We start from the raw sequence: 25865 nt of genomic DNA on the forward strand, positions 1-25865 counted from the left end.
CTACACAGAACAAATGATGCTAATGTAATGACTACACAGAACAAAAACAGAAAAGTACTAAGGGCACACTTCCAACAATTAAACAAGAAGTTGAGCAGTCATCTGAAAGAGTAAGAACATTTCAGTGAGACAACTCAAAGGTGAAATCCATTGATGCCCTAGATAATGGAATTCTTTGCCCATGACAATCAACCGTCCTCTGTCGTGGATGATCTTGGCTTTCACCGTCTGGTTGTGCCCCGATACACACTATTTTTCAGATGTTGCCCTACCGGAGTTGTACGTTTCAACAATACTGTGCATCTATGAGCTACTTGCTATGGGCGTCACTGCTATTAGCTTCACTACTGACATTTGGACCAGCCCCATGAGCATGCTGAGTCTGACAGCACAGTGGGTTGATGAGGATTTCATACTGAGGAAAGGCATATTGCATGCTCAAGAATGTGCTGGTTCTCATACCACTGCTGCCATTTCAATGGCATTTGAGAACATGTTTGAAACGTGATACCCTCTGTCGTGGCATTGAAACTCCTGATCAACAACTGCCAACACAGACCGTGGGGTTAAAACTTACAAAAGTACTCGAGACTGTGAACAAGAGATTCGGTGACATTCTGTCTGAGCCTCTTTAGTGTCGCCACCATGGTCGATGCCAGGTACAAGGACCGCTACTTCGATGCAGACAAGAAACAGGGTTTACGTGAAATGTTACATACACAGCTGGATAAGATGGAAACGGACACAGTGACAGTGAGCACCGAGGAAGAGGACCCACGACAGAAGAGGCCATGGACAGACAGAGCTAAAACCACTGCTTGACATGTATGATGAAATCCTGGTTGAGAATGAAACGACTGAACAAATTAACAACAAAACAACACAGCAAGTTAGTGAAATAAATAGATTTTGATTATATTTTACTGGTAATGGGGACACACGTAAATGCCAACAAAATAACTTTTTGGTGTGTAACCTTTTATTTAACTAGGCAAGTCAGTTAAGAACAAATTGTTTTTTACATTGACGGCCACCCCCGGCCAAACCCGGACGACGTTGCGCCAATTGTGTGCCACCCTATGGGACTCCCAATCACGGCCGGATGTGATACAGCCTGGATTTGAACCAGGGACTGTAGTTACGCCTCTTGCACTGAGATTCAGTGCCATAGACCGCTGTGTATGTGTGTGTGTGTGTGTGTGTGCACTATTTAACTGTACTAGAATGCTTAAAAGGCAGCAAAAAATGTTTTATATCAGTTATCTGTATTGTTTTTTTGGCAAGGAAAATATTGGATTTCGGTATCGGCCAAAAATGTCATGTCAGTGCATCCCTATCCTCCCCAATACTAACCTAATTGACAGAATGAACAGAAGGAAGCCGGTACAGAATAAAATTATTCTAAAACACGCATCCTGTTTGCAATAAGGCACAAAAGTAAAACTGCAATAAATTTGGCAATTTAAAAAAAATTTATGTACTGAATACAAACCATTATCTTTGGGGGAAATCCAACACTGTAACTAGTGCCTGCAACCTGGTTCAGGTTATCAGTTAACCGACCAGGGTAGTTACAAACAGCACAGGAATTAAATCATTATCATGTATTGATCACATCTTTACCATTGCTGCAGAAATGTGCTTTTAGAGCATTATCCAAATCCATTAGATGTAGTGATCACAATATAGTAGCCATGTCTAGGAAAACAAAAGGTCCAAAGGATGGACCTAATCTGGTGTTTGTGGTCATACAAGTTTTGTATTGATTACTATGTTGTTGATGTAAAGAATATTTATGGTCTGTGGTGTGTAATAAGGAGCAACCAGACACTGCACTTGACACACTTTATGAAATTACTAATAAGCACCCACCCATTAAGAAAATTACTGTTAAAAACTGTTAAATCCCTGTGGATTGATTAGGAAAAACATTATGTGGTTGAGAGGGATGAGGCAAAGCAATGACAAATAGGTCTGGCTGCACAACCGATTGGTAAACATACTGCGAAAGCATGTGACTAAACTGAATAAAAAGAAACGACTGCACTATGAAACAAAGAGAAATTACATAAAGAATGATAGTAAAAAGCTTTGGAGCACCTTTAAATGAAATTTGGGGCAAAAAGGCAAATTCCGCTCCATCATTCATTGTATCAGATGTCTCATCACAAAACCCACTGATATTGCCAACTACTTTAATGATTTTCATTGGCAAGATTAGCAAACTTAGGCATGACATGCCAGCAGCAAACGCTGACTCTACACATCCAAGTATAACTGATGAAATTATGAAGCATTGTACTTTTTTGAATTTTGTAAAGTGAGTAAAGCCAGTGTGTCTATGTATGCGGATGACTCAACACTATACACATCAGCTACTACAGCGAGTGAAATCACTGCAAAGTTTAACGAAGAGCTGCAGTTAGGTTCAGAATGGGTGGCAAGGAATAAATTAGTACTACGTATCTCAAAAACTAAGAGCATTCTATTTGGGACAAATCATTCACTAAACTCTAAACCTCAACTGAATCTTGTAATAAATCATGTGGAAATTGAGCAAGTTGAGATGACTAAACTGCTTGAAGTAACCCTGGATTGTAAACTGTCATGGTAAAAACATGTTGATACAACAGTAGCTAAGATGGGGAGAAGTCTGTCCATAAAAAAGCGCTACTCTACATTCTTAACAGCACTATCAACAAGGCTAGGTCCTACAGGCCCTAGTTTTGTCGCACCTGGGGTACTGTTCAGTCTTGTGACACAAAAAGGGACCTCGGGGAAAATAATACAATTGGCTCAGAACAGGGCAGCACGACTGGCCCTTAAATGTACACAGAGAGCTAACCATAATAATATGCATGTAAGGCTCAAGGTGGAGGAGAGATCGACTTCATTACTTTTTTGTATGTGTTGATATGCTGAATGTACTGAGGTGTCTGTTTTAAACTACTAGCACACAGCTCGGACACACATGCATACCCCACAAGACATGTCCCCAAAGGTCTCTTTACAGTCCCAAGTCCAGAACAGATTATGGGTGGTGCACAGTACTACATAGAGGCATGGCTACATGGAACTCTATTCCACATCACATAACTGATGCAAGCAGTAGAATCAGATAAAACATTTATTTAAAAAAGAAAAATACACCTTATGGAACAGCGGGGACTGTGAAGAGACATACAGGCGCATACACATAAGACACACTCTACACACACATATGCATGGATGTTGCATTGTAAATATGTGATGGTGAAGTAGTGGCCTGAGGTAACACACAAACACATCACCAAGTATCATTCTTAATTTTTTCGAGCATGGTGGTGGCTGCATCATGTTATGGGTATGCTTGTCATCGGCAAGGACTAGGGAGTTTATGAAAAAAATAAATGTAATATATCTAAGGCCAGTCAAAATTGTTTAATGGATTTTCCCTAGAAAAGTGTGGCGAGCGAGCAAATATTTTTTCATGTTTTAAATTAAACAATAAATAAAAACATTTTAAGTGGATAAGGAATAACAGTACTTTACCACATTGTCCTAGACACTTGTGCAGGCCCTAGGCCTAATGTGAGCTTCAAGAGTTATATTATTCCATGTGAAAAATACTGTAGTTTTCTTAAAAAGAATGAAGATGTTACAATGTTGTTATAACCATGAGAAATTAAACACAGTGGGAAGTATAACTTGTGACAGTTCATTTATTCCCGATTTAAAAAAAATAAAAAATAAATAAAAAAAATCTATTCTCGTCATTTAAATCTAATTCAAGATTGATTGCCAAACAATTGTAATCATATTACAATTAAATACTTATTTTCCACCATCATTTGCAAATAAATTCATAAAAAATCCTACAATGTGATTTTCTGGATTTTTTTTCTCATTTTGTCTGTCATAGTTGAAGTGTACCTATGATGAAAATTACAGGCCTCTCATCTTTTTAAGTGGGAAAACTTGCACAATTGGTGGCTGACTAAATACTTTTTTGCACCACTGTATGTGTGTGTATGTATGTATGTATATATATATATATATATATATATATATACATACATACATACATACATACATACATACATACATACATACATACATACATACATACATACATACATACATACATACATACATACATACACACACATACAGTGGTGCAAAAAAGTATTTAGTCAGCCACCAATTGTGCAAGTTTTCCCACTTAAAAAGATGAGAGGCCTGTAATTTTCATCATAGGTACACTTCAACTATGACAGACAAAATGTCAAAATATATATATATATATATATATATATATCTCTATCATCTATCTATCTATCTATCTATCTATCTATCTATCTATCTATCTATCTATCTATCTATCTATCTATCTATCTATCTATCTATCTATCTCTCCTATAGGCGTTAACAAAATATCCATAGAAATATGATTAGGCCTCTCATAGACTAGGCCTTGTAGAAATAGGGTCAATTAAGTTAGGTCTGCCAAATTAATGTATTATTGGAAAAATACAAATCCAGCCATAGAGTATAGCCTATCGTCAAAAATGTTTTTGTATAACATGCTCAATTAGAAGCATAAATCTATAAAGAGCAAGCTTGACTAAATTCTAGCCCAGTAACTTTGCTCACAACATCCCCCTTGTCCTGTCTGGCTTCCACAAAAAGCCCCCACTTTGGAGCAAGTTGGTCACATCATTGTGGAGCTGCTGATCTGCATGAAGTGTGTGCATGCCTGCCACTGGCGATGTACTTTGCTGGCCATGCTAACTGTTTTCGGCGGCGCATCATCACGTCAAACACATTCCGTTTGATTTTGATTTTTGCGGGGTGTGGAGAACGGTAAGGTGGGTCATACGTTAAACAGTAAAATTCTACTTTGTCCAGCCTAAGCACAGGCAAAATCCTAGAGGAAAACCTTGTTCATTCTGCTTTCCAACAGACACGAAGACATTTCCCTTTCAACAGGACAATAACCTAAAACATAAGGCCAAATGAGTGTTGCTGAGTGGCCTAGTTAGTTTTGACTTAAATCTGCTTCAAATCTATGGCAAGACTTGAAAATAGCTCTCTAGGAACCAACTTGGCAGAGCTTGAAGAACATATATTTTTTTAATAATGTATAAATATTGTACAATCCAGGTGTGCAAAGCTCTTAGACTTACCCAGAAAGACAGCTGTAATTGCTGCCAATGTTGATTCTAACATGAATTGTTTCAGGGGATTGAATACTTAGCTCATCAAGCTATTATACATTCAAACATTTTGTTTAAATTGTATTTATTTTTTTATCTGTATATCATTGACAAAAAATGAGAAATATATTTTAACCCCACTTTGTAACACCAACAAATTTGGAATGATTGAAGGGGTGTGAATGCTTTCTGTAGGCACTGTATGTGGCATGATACACTTTACAGGGACCACTTTTGGCTTGTGAGTCAGTGCTACTTTCAGAACTACTGGTTAAAAAGTATACAAAAATATCGGAGAATCTCTTTAAGCTGGCAGGAGAGGAGAGGCTGCACACCTATTGTTAGGTTTAAGAATATGAGTGTCTGAAGAAGTCATGTCAAGGTAATGGCAAAGTCATCATATTTTTCCCACCTCCCAGATTTAATGTTTGTTTATTTACCCTAAGCTGGCTGGGCGGAGAGAAGTCGAGGTGGGAGTGGAGAGGGGGATAGAGGGCCACTGAGTGGGAGATAATTATGAAAAGTTAGAAGAGTTAGGTGTTAGAAAAGGGAGGGGCAGAGGGCGAGAAAGGGGAAGAGAGTCTGTTTGCAGGCCAGAGAAAAAGCATCAAGATCCAGGGATGAGACACTTGCTCTGGTGATTGCATCAGTTGTGGCTTGAGCACAGGCTCTGTCACTTCAAAGAGAGGGAGTGAGGGAGATGGAAGTAGAAGTCTGTGCAGGGCAGCCAACTTGTTTCTATGAGCGAGGGAGAAACCAAGATAGTGATAGTTGAAGGGAGATGTAAAACAGACACACAGGGAGATGTAAAGGGGTAGATAATGTGATTATCTGTTCATTTCTGGTCATGAACCTTATTTTGCTTTATTGCCATCGGGCTGTCTCATCAGGTGTATGCTAGGTCCTCAGTCCTCTCATGTCAGCTTGATTTTGGGATGTTCCATGTCCACCTCATTGAGTGTCATCACGGGATGTGTGTGTGTTTATAATGGAGTAAAATGGATTCTTCTAATCTGTTCTAACCACCATATTCACTGCAAATCCATTTTGAACCAAAACAAAAAGCCCAGATTTATCCAAATAGACAAGACCATAAAACAGCTTATTATTAGCAGCGACACTGTCTGCTTTGAGACTAATTTTAAAACACAATTCAAAAGAAGCAGCGCCTTTATAGTGGGAGTGTCTGTATTTTAATATAAAAATGATAAAAATAGATGTTATGACTGTCAATCGAATTCCAATGTAGCAGTAGGCCTATAATCCCAATGGGAGTCTTATCAGTCCTTCTGATGACAACACAGCCTTGGCTTTTTGTTCTATTTTGTGTGTGCTTTGTTTGATCTGATGTAGGAACCTTACCAGTGCCAATCTCAAGGGGCCCGTTTTACTTTTGGGGCTAAAAATAAGAAATTAGAAAAAAATCCTTTGTGGACATCACTACAGACTCCGAAGTGAAGGTTTATGGAGGCACACCAGGCTGCAAGGTGTGTGTTAACTTTGGTATTTGAAGTGTGACACACCATCTCAAGCCCCTCTGCAGCAGTAGACAAAGAGCAGACACACACTCTCACACACACCTGCCAGTACCCATGGGTTCAGTCTGGAGTCTGTTTTTCAACATGCCTGCCCTGAGCCCAGTGTTATGTCGTGTGATTGCATGTTTCAGACAGACCAAGCATTCTACAGAGAGACATACATGACCCTGGGGGCACTATTACCTATACTACCAGACCCTGGGGACACTGCTTCCTCTGCTACCTGTTTACCAGCCTCTTCACTGCACAAACTGGTCTTAGTTTACAGATCTGAGGTTATGGCAAAAACTGTACAGAATAATGCTGGTAACAGAATGTTTATATTTGCAACCTGAATAACATCTCTCTCTCTCTCTGTGCCTTTGCCCTCTCTTCTTTAGCCTTTACTATGGTATGATACACTAGATGGGTCTAGTTCATAGTCTTAATCGGTCCTAATGGATGCATGGTAGTGATGGGGAGGGGAAATTATATTATATTATATTGATATTTGAGGCAGATGTATTGATTTATTTTTTTTAAATGGTGTGTATATATATATATATATATATATATATATATATATATATATATATATATATATTATTTTTAACTATAGCTAGTTGGCGCAAGACGACTGTACCTGCTACAAACTACGGTATTTTGAATTCTATAGCTTGTTCTCCATCTTCTTTTTAAATAGTTAGCCAACATGTTTTCAGCACTTATTTCTGCTGCTTTTTCCATGACATAGCTTTCAGTTGGTTAGTCTATGATCCGTTATTGATGTCACTTGTTAAATCCACTTCAATCAGTGTAGATGAAGGAGAGAGGAGATAGGTTAAAAAATGATTTTTAAGGCTTCAGACAATTGAGACATGGATTGTGTATGTGTGTCATTCAGAGGGTGAATGGGAAAGTCAAAAGTGTTAAGTGCCTTTTGAATGAGTTATGGTAGAGGGTGCCAGATGCACTTGTTTCTGGCAAGAACTGCAATGCTGCTGGGTTTTTCAACGCTCAACAGATTCCCGTGTGTATCAAGAATGGTCCACCACCCAAAGGACATCCAGCCACCTTGACACAACTGTGGGAAGCATTGGAGTCAACATGGGCCAGCATCCCTGTGGAATGCTTTAGACACCTTGTTGAGTCCATGCCCTGACGAATTGAGGCTGTTCTGAGGGCAAAAGGTTGTGCAACTCAATATTAGGAAGGTGTTCCAAAACAATATGTTTGGAACATCAAATTGCAATAAAATAACAGTATCGAATCACAATACATATCATATGGCCATCAAAGTATTGTCATAGTATCGTATTGTGAGGTCTCTGGCAGTACCCTGCTTTGAATCAAGGTTTATATCTGTACACAGTCATTCCATTTCATATTACGGGCATAAGCTTGGCTGCTTTTCAGACTTCAGGGGGGTTTTTGTCTCTAGCTCTGCCTATCCTCTTTCCTTTCTTGCTTCTCTCTCGGTTTCTACCTGCTTTCTGTGACTTTCTTGTAGCTCCCCATTCATGTTCTTCTGACACCCCTCTCTGCTGCTTACTGCCCCCTCCTTCTCTTTCCTCCCATAACCTGTCTTCCTCTTTCTGGCAGCTCTCCTCTCATGTCTTCTGACACCCCTCTCTCCTGCTTACTGCTCCCTCCTTCTCTTTCCTCCCATAACCTGTCTTCCTCTTTCTAGCAGCTCTCCTCTCATGTCTTCTGACACCCCTCTCTCCTGCTTACTGCTCCCTCCTTCTCTTTCCTCCCATAACCTGTCTTCCTCTTTCTGGCAGCTCTCCTCTCATGTCTTCTGACACCCCTCTCTGCTGCTTACTGCCCCCTCCTTCTCTTTCCTCCCATAACCTGTCTTCCTCTTTCTGGCAGCTCTCCCCTCATGTCTTCTGACACCCCTCTCTCCTGCTTACTGCCCCCTCCTTCTCTTTCCTCCCATAACCTGTCTTCCTCTTTCTGGCAGCTCTCCCCTCATGTCTTCTGACACCCCTCTCTCCTGCTTACTGCCCCCTCCTTCTCTTTCCTTCCATAACCTGTCTTCCTCTTTCTAGCAGCTCTCCCCTCATGTCTTCTGACACCCCTCTCTCCTGCTTACTGCCCCCTCCTTCTCTTTCCTCCCATAACCTGTCTTCCTCTTTCTGGCAGCTCTCCCCTCATGTCTTCTGACACCCCTCTCTCCTGCTTACTGCCCCCTCCTTCTCTTTCCTCCCATAACCTGTCTTCCTCTTTCTGGCAGCTCTCCCCTCATGTCTTCTGACACCCCTCTCTGCTGCTTACTGCCCCCTCCTTCTCTTTCCTCCCATAACCTGTCTTCCTCTTTCCGGCAGCTCTCCCCTCATGTCTTTTGAGCACCCCTCTGTTTTCTACATCCCTCTAGGGTTGGGCGATCTTAGACATGATAGATGATAGACATCAGTTGTCGACAGTGATGACATCATGAATTGGCAGGTGATGGTGACAGATGATGGTTTAGCCTATTTGAACTTGGTAGCGCACAAGTGACGTTCTGAGTAATTTGCCTATTCCTATTTGCTGTAGCCTATTTCAATAAATATGTTTTAATATAGCTTACAGACCACAAGAGAGGAATGTAGGCCAGACAGAGCGGAGAAGCCCACCAAAGCAGCAAAATGTCCAGTCAGAAAGAGATTTGAATAGCCTAAACTTAAGTAGCCAGAGCAATGAAAATGAGACAAATCAAACAATATCAAAAGCCTATAGAATTGTTTATTTTATTACAAGTTTAAAGCTTAAGAAAGAAATGATCCATGCGAGGTTGAAAGCCAAATCGCCAATAACCCATCCTCATTCCTCCTACTGGCCTATCATACTAGCTTTAAGACAAGTTGAAGTTATGAACAGTAGCTTATTTCCAAAATATTTTAGCCTATGAAGGTGTTGTCATAAAGTTGCATTAGATTTCGTGCTATAGCCCAACTGTTGTTTTAGCTGAGGTTTTGTTAATTATTGTTATTCTTTTCACCAACAATTAATTTTTTTGGGGGGGGGGGGCAGTGGCCAATGGGGCTGAAATAATCATATATCTCACAATGTTTTACGGGTACATAATCACGATAGGAGAAAAGTTGACATCGCCCAACCCTACATGCCTCTACCTCTGTTATTACTCCAGAGCCCCTTCAGGAAGGAAGAGAGTGAGTGACCCCGGCCTCAGTGGCGTGTGCTGTGTTTGGTGTCACAGGCCAGTGACCGCTTTAGCTGCTAATCTATCCCTGGAGAGGACGTTGTTATGCAGTTCACACTCGTCTCATCTCAGGTGCAGGGATATGTGTGTTTGAAGGGGGTCTTGCGCCGCCTATGCAGTGATAGCGGAAACCCTGCCAACTCCATGGTAAAACCAGGCAAATCCCACTAGTCTGCGAGTGGCCACTCCTCTACTCATCCTAACCTTCCATTAGGACCAGTCGTCTGTGTCATATTATCAGATATCGATATTTAATAAAGCCCCTACTCAACGCTTCATCTTCCCATAAAATATCTCCAGGTCCTGTTCTGGTGTCCGGCCGCAAATCACCCCCCCCCCCGCCCCTACGTTGGTCCTAGCACAGCGTTTTTCTCTAATTGAGTTCCGGGTCTGATTTAATGTCACGTCAGACACTGAGACAGAGGAGAGCTGGGGCAAAGGAGGAGTGTGTGTGTGTGTATATGTGTGTGTCCCTCTCTCTCTCTACATGTCTGCTCTGTCGGTATTCTGTAAGACGCTTGACTGCGTCTTTACTTTTGTAGTGTGCTGGCTGATTCAGGCGGTCTGCCCTTCGCGTTCCCATCACAGAGAGGGTCACTGAGGAGAACGCTCTTCTGTCACTGAGTTGCAAGTTTTTGGACAACCACCTCTTTAACATGGTTTGTCTTTGTTATGCAGTGCATGTCTTTATTGCTGTGGGTGGGCCTAAATGTTCCTAGATGGGTGCTGATTGTAATTATCTAAATGTTGCTGAAAACCTGAACAGAATGTTAACACAGGCCCAGAGAGTTGGATCTGATATAGGATCAGTTTACGCTCCCCCAATCCAGTAATGACTATCAGGGGCAAAAACATTATACTGATCAGCTCCTAAGGGCAATGACATCTTCCTAATATTGATTTGTACCCCTCCCACCCCCTTTTTTTTGGCCTCAGAACAGCCTCAATTTGTCAGGGCATGGACTCTACAAGGTGTCAAGCGTTCCACAGGGATGCGGGCCCATGTTGTTTCCATGCTTCCCACAGTTGTGTCCAGTTGGCTGGATGTCCTTTGTGTGGTGGACCATTCTTGATACACACGGGAAACTGTTAAGTGAAAAGCCTAGCTGTGTTGCAGTTCTTGACACAAACCAGTGCCCCTGGCACCTACTACCATACCCAGTTAAAAGGTACCTACATTTTGTGTCTGGCCCATTCACCCTCTGAATAGCACACAAACACAATCCATGTCTCAACTGTATCGAGGCTTAAAAATCCTTCTTTAACCTGTCTCCTCCACTTAATCTACACTCATTTGAAATGGATTTAACAGGTTACATCAATAAGGGATCATAGCTTTCACCAGGTCAGTCCGTCATGGAATGAGCAGGTGTTCTTAATGTTTTGTACACTCAGTGTACTCCCTTTGGCACAGCTGGATAAGTTTGTTCTCAGTTTGTTCTAAGATGCCTTTTTGCACATCAGCAGAACCTGCCCTCATCTCCATTTCCCTGTATAAAGAACACTCCCCTCCACCTTGACAACCTTGGATCCAGCAGACCTTTGTCCTCACTCCTCTCCTCTACTGGTTGTACCAGTCATAGAAATATAATGAATAGGATGGCTTGGAACCTCTAACCCTGGAAAGTTGAATGGGGATGCCCATTCTATTCATTGTATTTCTACAGTACAAGTGTCCTCTCCCCTTCTGCTGACTGGGCTGCTGGGGCAATGCATGGTACAGTTGTCCCTTTATTTGATTTGCCACCTCAGTAAAGCTGGCCGGGTCCTCCGTGGGTCCCTGCTGGTTCTCTGCTGGGTCCCTGAGTCACAGGCAGGGGCCATTCAGGGGCCAGGGCCACAATGACACTCACTGCCAGCCTGCCAATTGTCAGCTGTTGCTGCCAACTTTCCAGATAAAAGTGGTCAATGGCCTGCAGTTGTCAGGATATTAGTGTTAAGGGGATTTGAACTTGGCGCCTCTCTGTTACCTGAATGCCGTTATTAGTGGGAGAGGCAGAGAAAGTATTTTTTTATTTTATGTTTTTATATTTTGTGAACAGACTTATTGAATGTTAGCTACTGTGAGCTTCAAAAGTATTGGGACAGTGCCATTTTTGGTTTTGGCGCTGTACTGCAGCACTTGAAATTATACACTGTCTATGAGTTAAAAAAATATATATTTTACATTTTTTAACCTTTATTTAACTAGGCAAGTCAGTTAAGAACAAATTCTTATTTCCAATGACGGCCTAGGAACAGTGGGTTAGAACGACAGATTTGTACCTTGTCAGCTCGGGGGTTTGAACTTGCAACCTTCCGGTTAAAGTACAGACTGTCACCTTTCATTTCAGTTTTTTTTTAATCCATATCAGGTGAACCTTTTGACAAATTACCTCACTTTTTGTACATAGACCTCCCGTTTTAAGAATAATGTTTCTAGACACTTCTACATTAATGTGGATCCTGCCATGATTACGGATAATCCTGAATGAATCATGATTAATGAGTGAGAAATTTATAGACAAACAAATATCATACCCCCAAGACAGGCTAACCTCTCACCATTACAATAACAAGGGAGGTTAGCATTTTTTGGGGGGGGTATGATATTTATACTAAACTTTTGACCACTTTAATACATGTGAATTTGTCACATTACATTACTGTTCCCTTAAAATGGGGGGACTATATACAGAAAGTGTTGTAATTTCGAAACAGTTCGATATGGATAAAAATACCCTCAAATTATTGCAGACATTCTGCACTTTAACCTCAGTCATTGTTGTCATTTCAAATCCAAAGTGTTCAGAGCCAAAACAACATGTCACAATACGTTTGGTGCTCACTGTATATATCCTAGTAGTAATATTTGTGTTGTCTGGTTGTACATTGGTATGCCCGTTCCTGCCCTTTAAATGAGAATCCTTGTAAGGGCCCCGGACAGGGAAAGTTGGGCTACTGTGCTGGTTTAGCCTGTATCTGGGGCTGTCCTGTTTTAGTGCGCTGTTTCCCTGGGCCCTGTGAGTTCTGTAGCTGCCAAGTCTGATCCTGTCTGTCTCCATGTGACGTCTGATCCCCTAAATCGCTGCGTCACGGTGCGGTCCAGGCACTCAGCTGTCCCCCTCAGGCCGCCTGACCAGCTCACACTAATCCCCCCAGCCCCACACAGGGCTAAATACGCACACTCACGCTCTCTCCTTGTGTGTGTGTGTGTGTGTGTGTGTGTATACAGTACCAGTCAGTAGTTTGGACACCTATTCATTCTAGGGTTTTTCTTTATTTTTACTGTTTATACATTGTAGAATAGTGAAGACATAAAAACTATGAAATAACACATATGTAATCATCTAGTAATCAAAAAAGTGTTAAACAAATCAAAATATATTATGTTTTAGTTTCATCAAAGTAGCCTCCCTTTGCCTAGATGACGACAGCTTTGTACACTCTTGACATTCTCTCAACCAGCTTCATGAGGAATTATTTTCCAATAGTCTTGAAGGAGTTCCCACATGCTGAGCACTTGTTGGCTGCTTTTCCTTCACTCTGCAGTCCAACTCATCCCAAACCATCTAAATTGGGTTGAGGCCAGGTCATCTGATGCAGCACTCCATCACTCTCCTTGGTCAAATAGCCCTTACACAGCCTGGAGGTGTGTTTGCGGTCATTGTCCTGTTGAAAAACAAATGATGGTCCCACTAAGCACAAACCAGATGGGATGGCGTATCGCTGCAGAATGCTGTGGTAGCCATGCTGGTTAAGTGTGCCGGACAGTGTCACCAGCAAAGTACCCCCACACATCACACCATCTCTTCCATGCTTCACGGTGAGAACCATACATGCGGCAACACAGCGGTTGGAACCAAAATTCGCAAATATGGACTAATTGAACCAAAGGACAGATTTCCACCTGCGCATTGCTCGTGTTTCTTGGCCCAATCAAGTCTCTTCTTATTATTGGAGCCCTTTAGTAGTGGTTTCTTTGCAGCAATTCAACCATGAAGGCCTGATTCACGCAGTCTCCTCTGAACAGTTGATGTTGTGAAGCATGTATTTGGGATGCATTTATTTGGGATGCATTTATTTGGGATGCAATTTCTGAGGATGGTAACTAATGAAATTATCCTCTGCAGCAGAGGTAACTCTGGGTCTTCCTTTCCTGTGGCGGTCCTCATGAGAGCCAGTTTCATCATAGCGCTTGATGGTTTTTGCGACTGCACTTGAATAAACTTTAAAAGTTCTTAAAATGTTCCGGATTGTCTTAAAGTAATGATAGACTGTCGTTTCTCTTTGCTTATTTGAGCTGTTCTTGCCTTAATATGGATTTGGTCTTTCACCAAATAGGGCTATATTCTGTATACCACCCCTACCTTGTCACAACACAACCGATTGGCTCAAACACATTAAGAAGGAAAGAAATTCCACAAATTAACTTTCAACAAGGCACACCTGTTAATTAAAATGCATTCCAGGTGACTACCTCATGACGTTTTTTGAGAGAATGCCAGGAGTGTGCAAAGCTGTCATCAAGGCAAAGTGTGGCTACTTTGAAGAATCTAAAACATAAAATATATTTTTTATTTGTTTTACACTTTTTTGGTTACTACATGATTCCATATGTGTTATTTCATAGTTTTGATGTCTTCAATATTATTCTACATTGTAGAAAACAGTAAAAATAAAGAAACCCTTGAATGAGTAGGTGTGTCCAAACTTTTGACTGGTACTGTATATGTGTGTGTAACCAAAGCTGTTATCAGGATCTCTGTATTTGTATTTCCTCCCCATCTAATCAAGGGGTACAGGCCTGTGCCCCTGACTACTGCAGTAATAGATTGTATAATGCAGGCCGACAAATACGTTTCGCTTCAGTGAGGTTGTAGACGGTGCAGTGGCAGCAGGCTATAGGCCAAAATAAAATGGTTGGACTAGCCTTTAGAAAAACAGTCTGGTTATTTATTTTTTCATCCCTTGTCTGTGTAGTCTGGTCGTGCCTCTAGAAAGTGTCATCATCACGGTGAAAACCTAATGAGCTTTCTTTCCCTGCCCTGATGCCCCCACATCACCTGGTGACTTTATAGCCTGATGATGTATAGGGGTCCTTTCAGCTGTGTGTGAATGGCCTGCCCTACAGAGACATATCATTATAAGGACCTACAGTTCTATCTCCAGCCCTAAAGCAGCAGGCCTGGTCTCATTGTGCTGTGGCTCCCCTGTGGGTGTGTACTGGGGACAGGCCTATAGTACTGCAGAAGGATTTATGCCAGAGTGAGTGGGTGGGAGAGCACTGTAAATCTAGCGTAGTGGACCCCTTATTACTCAGGCTTTAGGCTGTGAGGAGAGGCTGTAGAAGGGATGGGTGTTCAGATGCTCACCTGTTGTGCCCAGCTGGAGGTGGAGATGATGGGTTTATGTATGTACAAATGAATACTAACAACACTGTGTTTGGGAGGGCTGATGACAGCTGGTGAATACATCCTTTATTCTTCAGTCTTTTTGAAGGTGTGTTTGACACAGTGCATTTGCTTGGACAGGGACTTAATCTGCACGTTCTGTAGATCTGTTTTATAATTCTGCCTATCTTGTCTCTCAGTTGTATCTGAGCGGAGGTCATGACCCCAGAACAGGTTTTCAACTCTGACCTGTGACAGTACACAGTGTGTTATAGTGAAAGTGGTTCCTGTGCTATATAGGAGTGCAGAGAGTGATGGAGAGAGACAGAGCCTAGCGGGGTAATCTAGGTCTGAGCCCATAGGGGAGCTGATCTGATGGGCCTGCAGTCAGTGTAAGCCCTGATAAAGCCTGTGTGTGTGTGTGTGTTTTCCACGTGCTTTGGGTCTGTGGAGAGGTGCACCAAGCATGGGATTATACCTCTGGGAATAGGCAGTCATGCTACAGAAGACCAGACAAACAGAGGGAGTGAGAATGGGAGATTGAGGTAGGGAAAGAAGTGTGTTTTGGATGCATAGAGAGAGAGTGAGGGAGGATGGCAACGTGGGTTTTCATTTTTTATTTTTTATTTCACCTTTATTTAACCAGGTAGGCTAGTTGAGAACAAGTTCTCATTTGCAACTGCAACCTGGCCAAGATAAAGCATAGCAGTGTGAACAGACAACAACACAGAGTTACACATGGAGTAAACAATAAACAAGTCAATAACAATAGTAGAAAAAAAAGAATCTATATACATTGTGTGCAAAACGCATGAGGAGGTAGGCAATAAATAGGCCATAGGAGTGAATAATTACAATTTAGCAGATTAACACTGAAGTGATAAATTATCAGATGAACATGTGCAGGTAGAGATACTGGTGTGCAAAAGAGCAGAAAAGTAAATAAAATAAAAACAGAATGGGGATGAGGTAGGTAAATTGGGTGGGCTATATACCGATGGACTATGTACAGCTGTAGCGATCGGCTAGCTGCTCAGATAGCAGATGTTTAAAGTTGGTGAGGGAGATAAAAGTCTCCAACTTCAGAGATTTTTGCAATTCGTTCCAGTCGCAGGCAGCAGAGAACTGGAAGGAAAGGCGGCCAAATGAGGTGTTGGCTTTAGGGATGATCAGTGAGATACACCTGCTGGAGCGCGTGCTACGGGTGGGTGTTGCCATCGTGACCAGTGAACTGAGATAAGGCGGAGCTTTACCTAGCATAGACTTGTAGATGACCTGGAGCCAGTGGGTCTGGCGACGAATATGTAGCGAGGGCCAGCCAACTAGAGCATACAGGTCGCAGTGGTGGGTGGTATAAGGTGCTTTAGTAACAAAACGGATGGCACTGTGATAAACTGCATCCAGTTTGCTGAGTAGAGTATTGGAAGCTATTTTGTAGATGACATTGCCGAAGTCGAGGATCGATAGGATAGTCAGTTTTACTAGGGTAAGTTTTGCGGCGGGAGTGAAGGAGGATTTGTTGCGAAATAGAAAGCAGACTCTCTAGATTTGATTTTGGATTGGAGATGTTTGATATGAGTCTGGAAGGAGAGTTTGCAGTCTAGCCAGACACCTAGGTACTTATAGATGATGGGGAGGCAGATGAAGAGAGTAAGAGAAACAGACTAGAGGGAGAGAAAGACGAGGATTAGAATGAGACAAAAGCAGACGCACCATCGGTCGCACGTTCACCAACCCTCTCCTCCTCAGAGTTACTACCTAAAGGTCAGAGCCGTGACGCAGATACAGTGCCGTACAGCTCTGTCTATTCAGTGACATCTGGGTCAGTGCAAAAGCCCATATATCTGTGATTCACTGTTGCCAGTGGGATCATCCATTTTGACTCTGTGGTCATCAAGCTGCACCGCTCCTACTCACATCTACTAACGCTTTCATACTCGCTCCATCTCTTTCTTTATCGCTCTGTCTTTCTCTCTCCCTCACACTCTTCCCCCTTTCTGTGAGCGCTTCAGCCAAAGTAGCTAATCAGTCCCCACTCCATCATCATCACCCCCCCATCACTCAGCCCTCTCTCCAGATTGAGTGAAGTTCTGGATGGGGGCAGGTGGGGTGCAAATGGTCCCCCTTGCTTGGTGTTCATGAGTATAGAGTATAACTTGAGAGTTAGCATGTTGAAGCGTGTTACAGAAGACAGACACTGAAGTTGTTCTGCCTCGCTCTGCTTCTGAGTGGCTCAGCATGATGAAAGGAGGTGGAAATTGATAGAAACTCATTATCTAAGACACTCAGGATATTAGGACTTGTTTTACGTCACTGGTGAAATTAGACTAACACACTTTGATGTATTTTATTCCAGTGTCTAAATGTGGCTCTCTGGAGAAATGGTGCTCATGTGATTCTGAGTTCTCCTGTCTTGTGGTGTGTGTCTCAAGGTGGTCCTGGTGCGATGGAACGAGCCCTTTCAGAAACTGGCCACTTGTGACACAGACGGAGGGATCTTTGTGTGGATCCAGTACGAGGGCCGCTGGTCTGTGGAGCTGGTCAACGATCGCGGGGCTCAGGTGGGATACACTATGGGCCAGTTTCCTGGACACGGAATAAGCCTATTCCTGGTCTAAAATGGTACCCTATTCTCAAATAGGGGCCATTGGTAGTACACTATATAGGGCAGTGTTTCCCCATTTCTAGTCTTCCAGTACCCCCAACAGAACACTTTTTTTGTAGCCCTGGAAAAGCTAACCTGATTCTACTCATTGAGGGCTTAATGACAAGTTGAATCAGGTGTGCTTGTCTGGGCCTACAACAAAATGTGTGCTTATATTTTATGTCTTATAGCAGATGCTCTTATCCAGAGGAACTTACAGGAGCAATTGGGGTTAAGTGCCTTGCTCATTCAACAGAGTTTTCAACTAGTCGGCTTGGGGATTCGAACGCTCTTAACCACTAGGCTACCTGCTGTTGCTAGGCTACCTGCTATTGGGGATACTCGAGGACTGGAGCTGGAAAACACTGATATAGGGAATAGGGTCCTATTTCAGATGCAGCCCTGTGCTAAAAAGTATGGTCAATGGAAATTCTTCATTGAGTACAGTATCTGACCTGTCCTCTCTGCAACCCCCCCCCCCCCTCCTCTTTTCCTGTAGGTGAGTGACTTCACCTGGTCTCATGACGGTACCCAGGCTCTCATCTCTTACCGTGATGGCTTTGTCCTGGTGGGCTCGGTCAGCGGCCAGAGACACTGGTCATCAGAGATCAACCTGGAGAGCCAGATCACCTGTGGTATCTGGACCCCCGATGACCAGCAGGTAACTAGTTCTAATACTCTACTACTCACCTGATGACCAGAGGGTAACTAGTTCTACTACTCATCTGACGACTAGCAGGTAACTAGTTCTAATACTCTACTACTCACCTAACGACCAGCAGGTAACTAGTTCTACTACTCTACTACTCACCTGACGACTAGCAGGTAACTAGTTCTACTACTCTACTACACACCTGACGACCAGCAGGTAACTAGTTCTACTACTCTACTACTCACCTGACGACTAGCAGGTAACTAGTTCTACTACTCTACTACACACCTGATGACCAGCAGGTAACTAGTTCTACTACTCACCTGACGACCAGAAGGTAACTAGTTCTACTACTCACCTGACGACCAGAAGGTAACTAGTTCTACTACTCACCTGATGACCAGAAGGTAACTAGTTCTACTACTCACCTGACGACCAGAAGGTAACTAGTTCTACTACTCACCTGATAACCAGAAGGTAACTAGTTCTACTACTCACCTGACGACCAGAAGGTAACTAGTTCTACTACTCACCTGACGACCAGCAGGTAACTAGTTCTACTACTCACCTGACGACCAGAAGGTAACTAGTTCTACTACTCACCTGACGACCAGCAAGTAACTAGTTCTACTACTCACCTGACGACCAGCAAGTAACTAGTTCTACTACTCACCTGACGACCAGAAGGTAACTAGTTCTACTACTCACCTGACGACCAGAAGGTAACTAGTTCTACTACTCACCTGACGACCAGAAGGTAACTAGTTCTACTACTCACCTGACGACCAGAAGGTAACTATAGTTCTACTACTCACCTGACGACCAGCAAGTAACTAGTTCTACTACTCTACTACTCACCTGACGACCAACAGGTAACTAGTTCTACTACTCTACTACTCACCTGACGACCAGCAGGTAACTAGTTCTAATACTCTACTACTCACCTGATGTTGCACAGAAGCTGTTTTGCTCCAGAACCACTCATTGTGTAACACCCACCTGACCCCTTGGTTTGATGGGGGGGCCGTGTTTAACATATGGAATCATGTAGTAACCAATACATTGTTAAACAAATCCAAATATATTTTATATTTGAGATTCTTCAAAGTAGCCACCCTTTGCCTTGATGACAGCTTTGCACACTCTTGGCATTCTCTCAACCAGCAACACGAGGTAGTCACCTGGAACACATTTAAATTAACAGATGTGCCTTGTTAAAAGTTAATTTGTGAAATTTCTTTCCTTCTTAATGCGTTTGAGCCAATCAGTTGTGTTGAGACCTGGTAGGGGTGGTATACAGAAGATAGCCCTATTTGGCAAAATACCAAGTCCATATTATGGCAAGAACAGCTCAAATAAGCAAAGAGAAACAACAGTCCATCATTACTTTAAGACATGAAGGTCAGTCAATTCAGAACATTTCAAGAACTTTGAAAGTTTCTTCAGGTGCAGTCGCAAAAGCCATCAAGCGCTATGATGAAACTGGCTATCATGAGGACTGCCACAGGAATGGAAGACCCAGAGTTACCTCTGCTGCAGAGGATACGTTCATTAGGGTTAGCAGCCTCAGAAATTGCAGCCCAAATAAATGCTTCATGGAGTTCAAGTAACATCTCAACATCAACTGTTCAGAGGAGACTGTGTGAATCAGGCCGAGATGGTCGAAACCACTACTAATGGACAACAATAAGAAGAAGAGACTTGCTTGGGCCAAGAAACACGAGCAATGGACATCAGACAGGTGGAAATCTGTCCTTTGGTCTGATGAGTCCAAATTTGAGATTTTATGGTTCCAACCGCCGTGTCTTTGTGAGATGCTGAGTAGGTGGAAGGATGATCTCCGCATGTGTGGTTCCCACCATGAAGCATGGAGGAGGTGTGGGGGTGCTTTGCTAATTATTTAGAATTCAAGGCACACTTAACCAACATGTCTACCACAGCATTCTTCAGCAATACGCCATCATTTGTTTTTCAACAGGACAATGACCCAGCACACTCCAGGCTGTGTAAGGGCTATTTGACCAAGAAGGAGAGTGATGGAGTGCTGCATCAGATGACCTGGCCTCCACAATCAGTCGACTTCAACCAATTTGAGATGGTTTGGGGTGAGTTGGGCCGCAGAGTGAAGGAAAAGTAGCCAGCAAGAGCTCAGCATATGTGGGAACTCCTTCAAGACTATTGGAAAAGCTTTCCAGTTGAAGCTGATTGAGAGAATGCCAAGAATGTGCAAAGCTGTCATCAACGCAAAGGGTGTCTACTTTGAAGAATCTAAAATATATTTTGATTTGTTTAACACTTTTTTGGTTACTACATGATTCCATATGTGTTATTTCATAGTTTTGATGTCTTCACTATTATTCTACAATGTAGAAAAATAGTTAAAAAAAGAAAGCCTTGAATGAGTAGCTGTCAACTTTTGACTGATTCTGTACATGCTATATTCATGTATATTTGTTAGTTATATTAATATATAATATGTATTATGCTCTGTTATTTGTTATGTATTATACAGTAACGCATCATACATTTAAATCCTTGACACTGCTTCTTTATGAACATTAAAATGAAAGTGGTCACTGACTAGGGTCAGTAGTTTTTCCTGATAATGTGATCTTACCTGACCAGGAAAAACTCCAGGTTCTAACCATTTCTGTGATCATGATGGAAGGAAGACAAAGTGTTTTTCCACAGCCACAGTATTTTAGTTCCACCATTTGGGGTGAGCAGGCATTTTGCTGATATCGTTTATTATTACGGTAAGTATCCTATATTAGAAAAGTTTGAAATGAAATACGTTTGGTAATATGGCTACAACCATCAAACTTGGAGTAGTAGTTTAAAGGAATATAAACTGGTGCACTTAAATGTTATAAACGTATCGTTCTGTTTAAGCAATAAGGCCCGAGGGTGTGTGGTATATGGCCAATATACCACTGCTAAGGGCTGTTCTTATGCGCGACGCGACACAGAGTGCCTGGATACATCCCTTAGCCGTGGTATATTGGCCATATACCACAAATCCCAGAGGTGCCTTATTGCTATTATAAACTGTTTACCAATGTAATTAGAGCAATAAAAATACATGTTTTGTCATACCCTGGGTATACGGTTTGATATACCACGGCTGTCAGCCAATCAGCATTCAGGGCTTGAACCACCCAGTTTATAATCGCATCTATTCCGGCAATTTAGTACGACATGGATTTTTGGCCATATCGCCCAGCTCCAAGTCGGACTCGCTGCTGCCCAGCTCCAAGTCGGACTCGCTGCTGCCCAGCTCCAAGTCGGACTCGCTGCTGCCCAGCTCCAAGTCGGACTCGCTGCTGCCCAGCTCCAAGTCGGACTCGCTGCTGCCCAGCTCCAAGTCGGACTCGCTGCTGCCCAGCTCCAAGTCGGACTGCTTATCTGCATGATCTGTCTTAGGGAGGTGTTTTTGTTTGTTTGTCTGTGCTCTGACACGATGTCAGCTCAGTTTAGTTTGTTGGAAAGTTTGTTTCTGTCTCTCCAGCTGATCGTCTCTCTAGCGCTGCACTTTCATTATTTTTAGTAGACAGAAATATCCTATACTAGATTTTAGGGCCAAGACACATGTCCATTGTTCGCTGTAACATATGGACAATAAAAGTTGTTTTCTATTCCAGATTCTAGGACCAAGATGACTTAACCATTGGTGTCCCTCCCTGGTTCTGTGTAACTGTGTTGTCATGTCTCTCCCCCTGCAGGTATTGTTTGGTACTGCGGACGGCCAGGTGATCGTGATGGACTGCCACGGGCGCATGCTGGCCCACATCCTGCTGCACGAGTCAGACGGCATTGTCAGCATGTCATGGAACTACCCCAGCTTCCTGGTGGAGGACAGCAGCGAGAGCGACACAGACTCTGACGACTACACACCACCACAAGGTACACTACTCTTACAATCCTTACCCAATCTACGCCCCAGTTACACCCCTTAGGCCCTACCCACACACCTTTGCAGGTACAGTCCACCCCCCTTCCCAAACCTGAAAGGTACAAATCCTCTCCCTCCAGAATCCTCTGTTTATGCCCCCCTTCAAGCTACAGTAACAGGCAGCCTAGGGTCACAGCAGGCACTCTCCTCTCAATCTGTTGTCTTCCTGTCTCCTCACCAGGGTTATGATTTACTAATCTGGCAGGACAGAAATACTAGTACACAGCATGAGAGATTAATCCGCCATAGAATACAATTTGAATCTGTAATAGGTTTAGGTTCGTTGATAAGACACGATGCCTGTTGGGAGCAGAATTCCAGGGACGCGTTGGGTCCAGCTGGGTACCTCCCTCTGTGCAGATGAAAGCAGATGTGTGGCCATCTGTTCTCCTCTAATTTTTCCTCCTCTCTTTCTCAAATTTTTACATTATATCTCTCCTCCAGTGACCTGCTATGATGCCCTGTTTTTAAGAAAGGTCAAATGGGGTATGATTGAGAGAAGTGACCCTGAAGCAATATAACCCCAACATCCAATTTTAGGAAACGTGTATGAAAATGTTGACATTGGATCCCTAATGCTTCATAGTTTATATATAGAATTTAACTTTTAAATTATTTGACATGTATGTCATTTGTGACACTCACTTCACATGCACACTGCTTTGTAACTCCCTGTGGGCCAACTAATTAACAGTAGGAAATGGGACCGTGATCATTGGACTGCATTGAGCTCAGTCTATTAAAGCAATCCACTCCCAGACTGTGGGGGAGTAGGGGACAGGGACTCAAGAGGCCACTAAAAACAAATGAGTGTGACCGAGCGGAGGGAGGGAACAGATAGACGAGAAGAGGGAGGGATAGAGCAGAGTAAGGAGTGAGGAGAGTAGGGGACACAGTGGGCGCGGGGAGGACGTGTGCGACATAGGGCTGATATTTGACAAAGGAGGTCCTAATAGCTGACTTGGTTTTGGGGACGGTGGCGGACAGCTGTCAAAGTCACACATCACCGGACCCCTGGTTGTGCGTCACACTGCCACCCTAGTGACCGCCAGTCTGGGCCTTTGTCATGGAAACTGATTTATGGATAATATGGCCCCCAATGTCATGTTTTATATGGTGGCTCAGTGCAGCCCTATCAAAAAACGAATGGGATTCTGAGTGAACTTCCAAAACCCATAACCCCAACCATATGGCTTTCAGGTCACATAGAATTAAATGTTACTTTCAATTCAGTCTTTTCGCTGCAGTCATTTACATGTGGCTCTGTGCCACGGCAAAATTATTGCTGCCATGTGGGAAAAAAATAAATATGCAACATTAAATATTTCTGCGAAGGTACACTTTGAAGATGCTAGAACAGTCCACATTTACTTTTTGTCTGCAAACAAAATGAGTAATGAATAGAAAAATCGGACTACACTGGAGTAGAATAGCTTCTGTTTACCTATTTGGCTTGTTGTATGTTCTTTGCGAGAGAAATATTCCTCTTGAGGCTCATTCAAGTTACGAGTGCCATAGGGAGGGAAACATGCATTCTAACAAGCAGTCAGTGCACAACAATTCTTGCTGTCGCGGGGGAAACAGACGTTTTAATGGCCTTTGTTAAAAAGAGGGGGGGGATCTTCCAGCTTTCCATTCCTACTTTATGTATTTCTTAACTCCTAAATATGGGCGAACTGCACCATTTTAAACCTGGTGTTTTTAGCAGAGGCATGGTTAAGCACATTACTGCTCTGCAATTCACTGTGAGTGCATAGGGGAGAGTGGGGCTAAATGCAACCCAGGACAATTGTCGGGTAACTTGGGGTAAAATGCCACCCTACCTAAATATATTTTAAAAAATTAAGTGACCTAAAAGATTGTGACGAGACAAATTATATTTCTTTGTTGAGCAGAAGTAGTGTCAACCAGGGAAGGTGTTGTGTGGGAAAATTGTGACATGGAAGTGGTTTCTGTGAGAAGTACAGGCATGTTTTTATTTGGGACATTCAATTCATCAATAGGATGCTAACCAGTTAAAATAAACTCAGCAACAAAAGAAACGTCCTCTCACTGTCAACTGCGTTTATTTTCAGCAAACTTAACATGTGTAAATATTTGTATGAACATAACAAGATTCAACAACTGAGACATAAACTGAACAAGTTCCACAGACATGTGACTAACAGAAATTGAATAATGTGTTTCTGAACAAAGGAAATAACAGTCAGTATCTGGTGTGGCCACAGCTGCATTAAGTATTCCAGTGCATCTCCTCTTCATGGACTGCACCAGATTTGCCAGTTCTTGCTGTGAGATGTTACCCCACTCTTCCACCAAGGCACCTGCAAGTTCCCGGACATTTCTGGAGGGAATGGCCCTAGCCCTCACCCTCCAATCCAACAGGTCCCAGATCCAACAGGTTCCAGACGTGCTCAATGGGATTGAGATCCGGGATCTTCGCTGGCCATGGCAGAACATTGACATTCCTGTCTTGCAGGAAATCACACACAGAACGAGCAGTATGGCTGGTGGCATTGTCATGCTGGAGAGTCATGTCAGGATGAGCCTGCAGGAAGGGTACCACATGAGGGAGGAGGATTTCTTCCCTGTAATGCACAGTGTTGCGATTGCCTGCAATGACAACAAGCTCAGTCCGATGATGCTGTGACACACCGCCCCAGACCATGATGGACCCTCCACCTCCAAATCAATCCCGCTCCAGAGTACAGGCCTCGGTGTAACGCTCATTCCTTCGACGATAAACGCGAATCCGACCATCGCCCCTGGTGAGACATAACCGTGACTCGTCAGTGAAGAGCACTTTTTGCCAGTTCTGTCTGGTCCAGCGATGGTGGGTTTGTGCCCATAGGCAACGTTGTTGCCGGTGATCTGTTGAGGACCTGCCTTACAGGCCTACAAGCCCTCAGTCCAGCCTCTCTCAGCCTATTGCGGACAGTCTGAGCACTGATGGAGGGAATGTGCATTTCTGGTGTAACTCGGGCAGTTGTTGTTGCTATCCTGTACCTGTCCCGCAGGTGTGATGTTTGGATGTACCGATCCTGTGCAGGTGCTGTTACACGTCGTCTGCCACTGCAAGGACGATCAGCTGTCCGTCCTGTCTCTCTGGCCACATCTGTAGTCCTCATGCCTAAGGCATGTTCACGCAGATGAGCAGGGACCCTGGGCATCTTTCTTTTGCTGTTTTTCAGAGTCAGTAGAAAGGCCTCTTTAGTGTCCTAAGTTTTGAGAACTGTGACCTTAATTGCCTACTGTCTGTAAGCTGTTCGTGTCTTAATGACCGTTCCACAGGTGCATGTTCATTAATTGTTTATGATGTAGATGA

General features: G+C 43.0%; 1 protein-coding gene across 2 annotated transcripts in view; it reads left to right on the forward strand.

Moving 5' to 3' along the window:
* tulp4a (TUB like protein 4a) overlaps positions 1-25865 on the forward strand; it is a 55695-nt gene that overhangs the window by 9143 nt on the left and 20687 nt on the right. For both annotated transcript variants that reach the window (XM_036975984.1, XM_036975985.1), the window contains exons 3-5: positions 17725-17853; positions 18436-18597; positions 22311-22491. In XM_036975984.1, coding sequence (XP_036831879.1) covers positions 17725-17853; positions 18436-18597; positions 22311-22491 — 472 coding nt within the window. The remainder of the gene's footprint in view (positions 1-17724; positions 17854-18435; positions 18598-22310; positions 22492-25865) is intronic.

This window comes from Oncorhynchus mykiss, chromosome 4 (genome assembly GCF_013265735.2).
Source record: "Oncorhynchus mykiss isolate Arlee chromosome 4, USDA_OmykA_1.1, whole genome shotgun sequence".
NCBI lineage: Eukaryota > Metazoa > Chordata > Actinopteri > Salmoniformes > Salmonidae > Oncorhynchus > Oncorhynchus mykiss.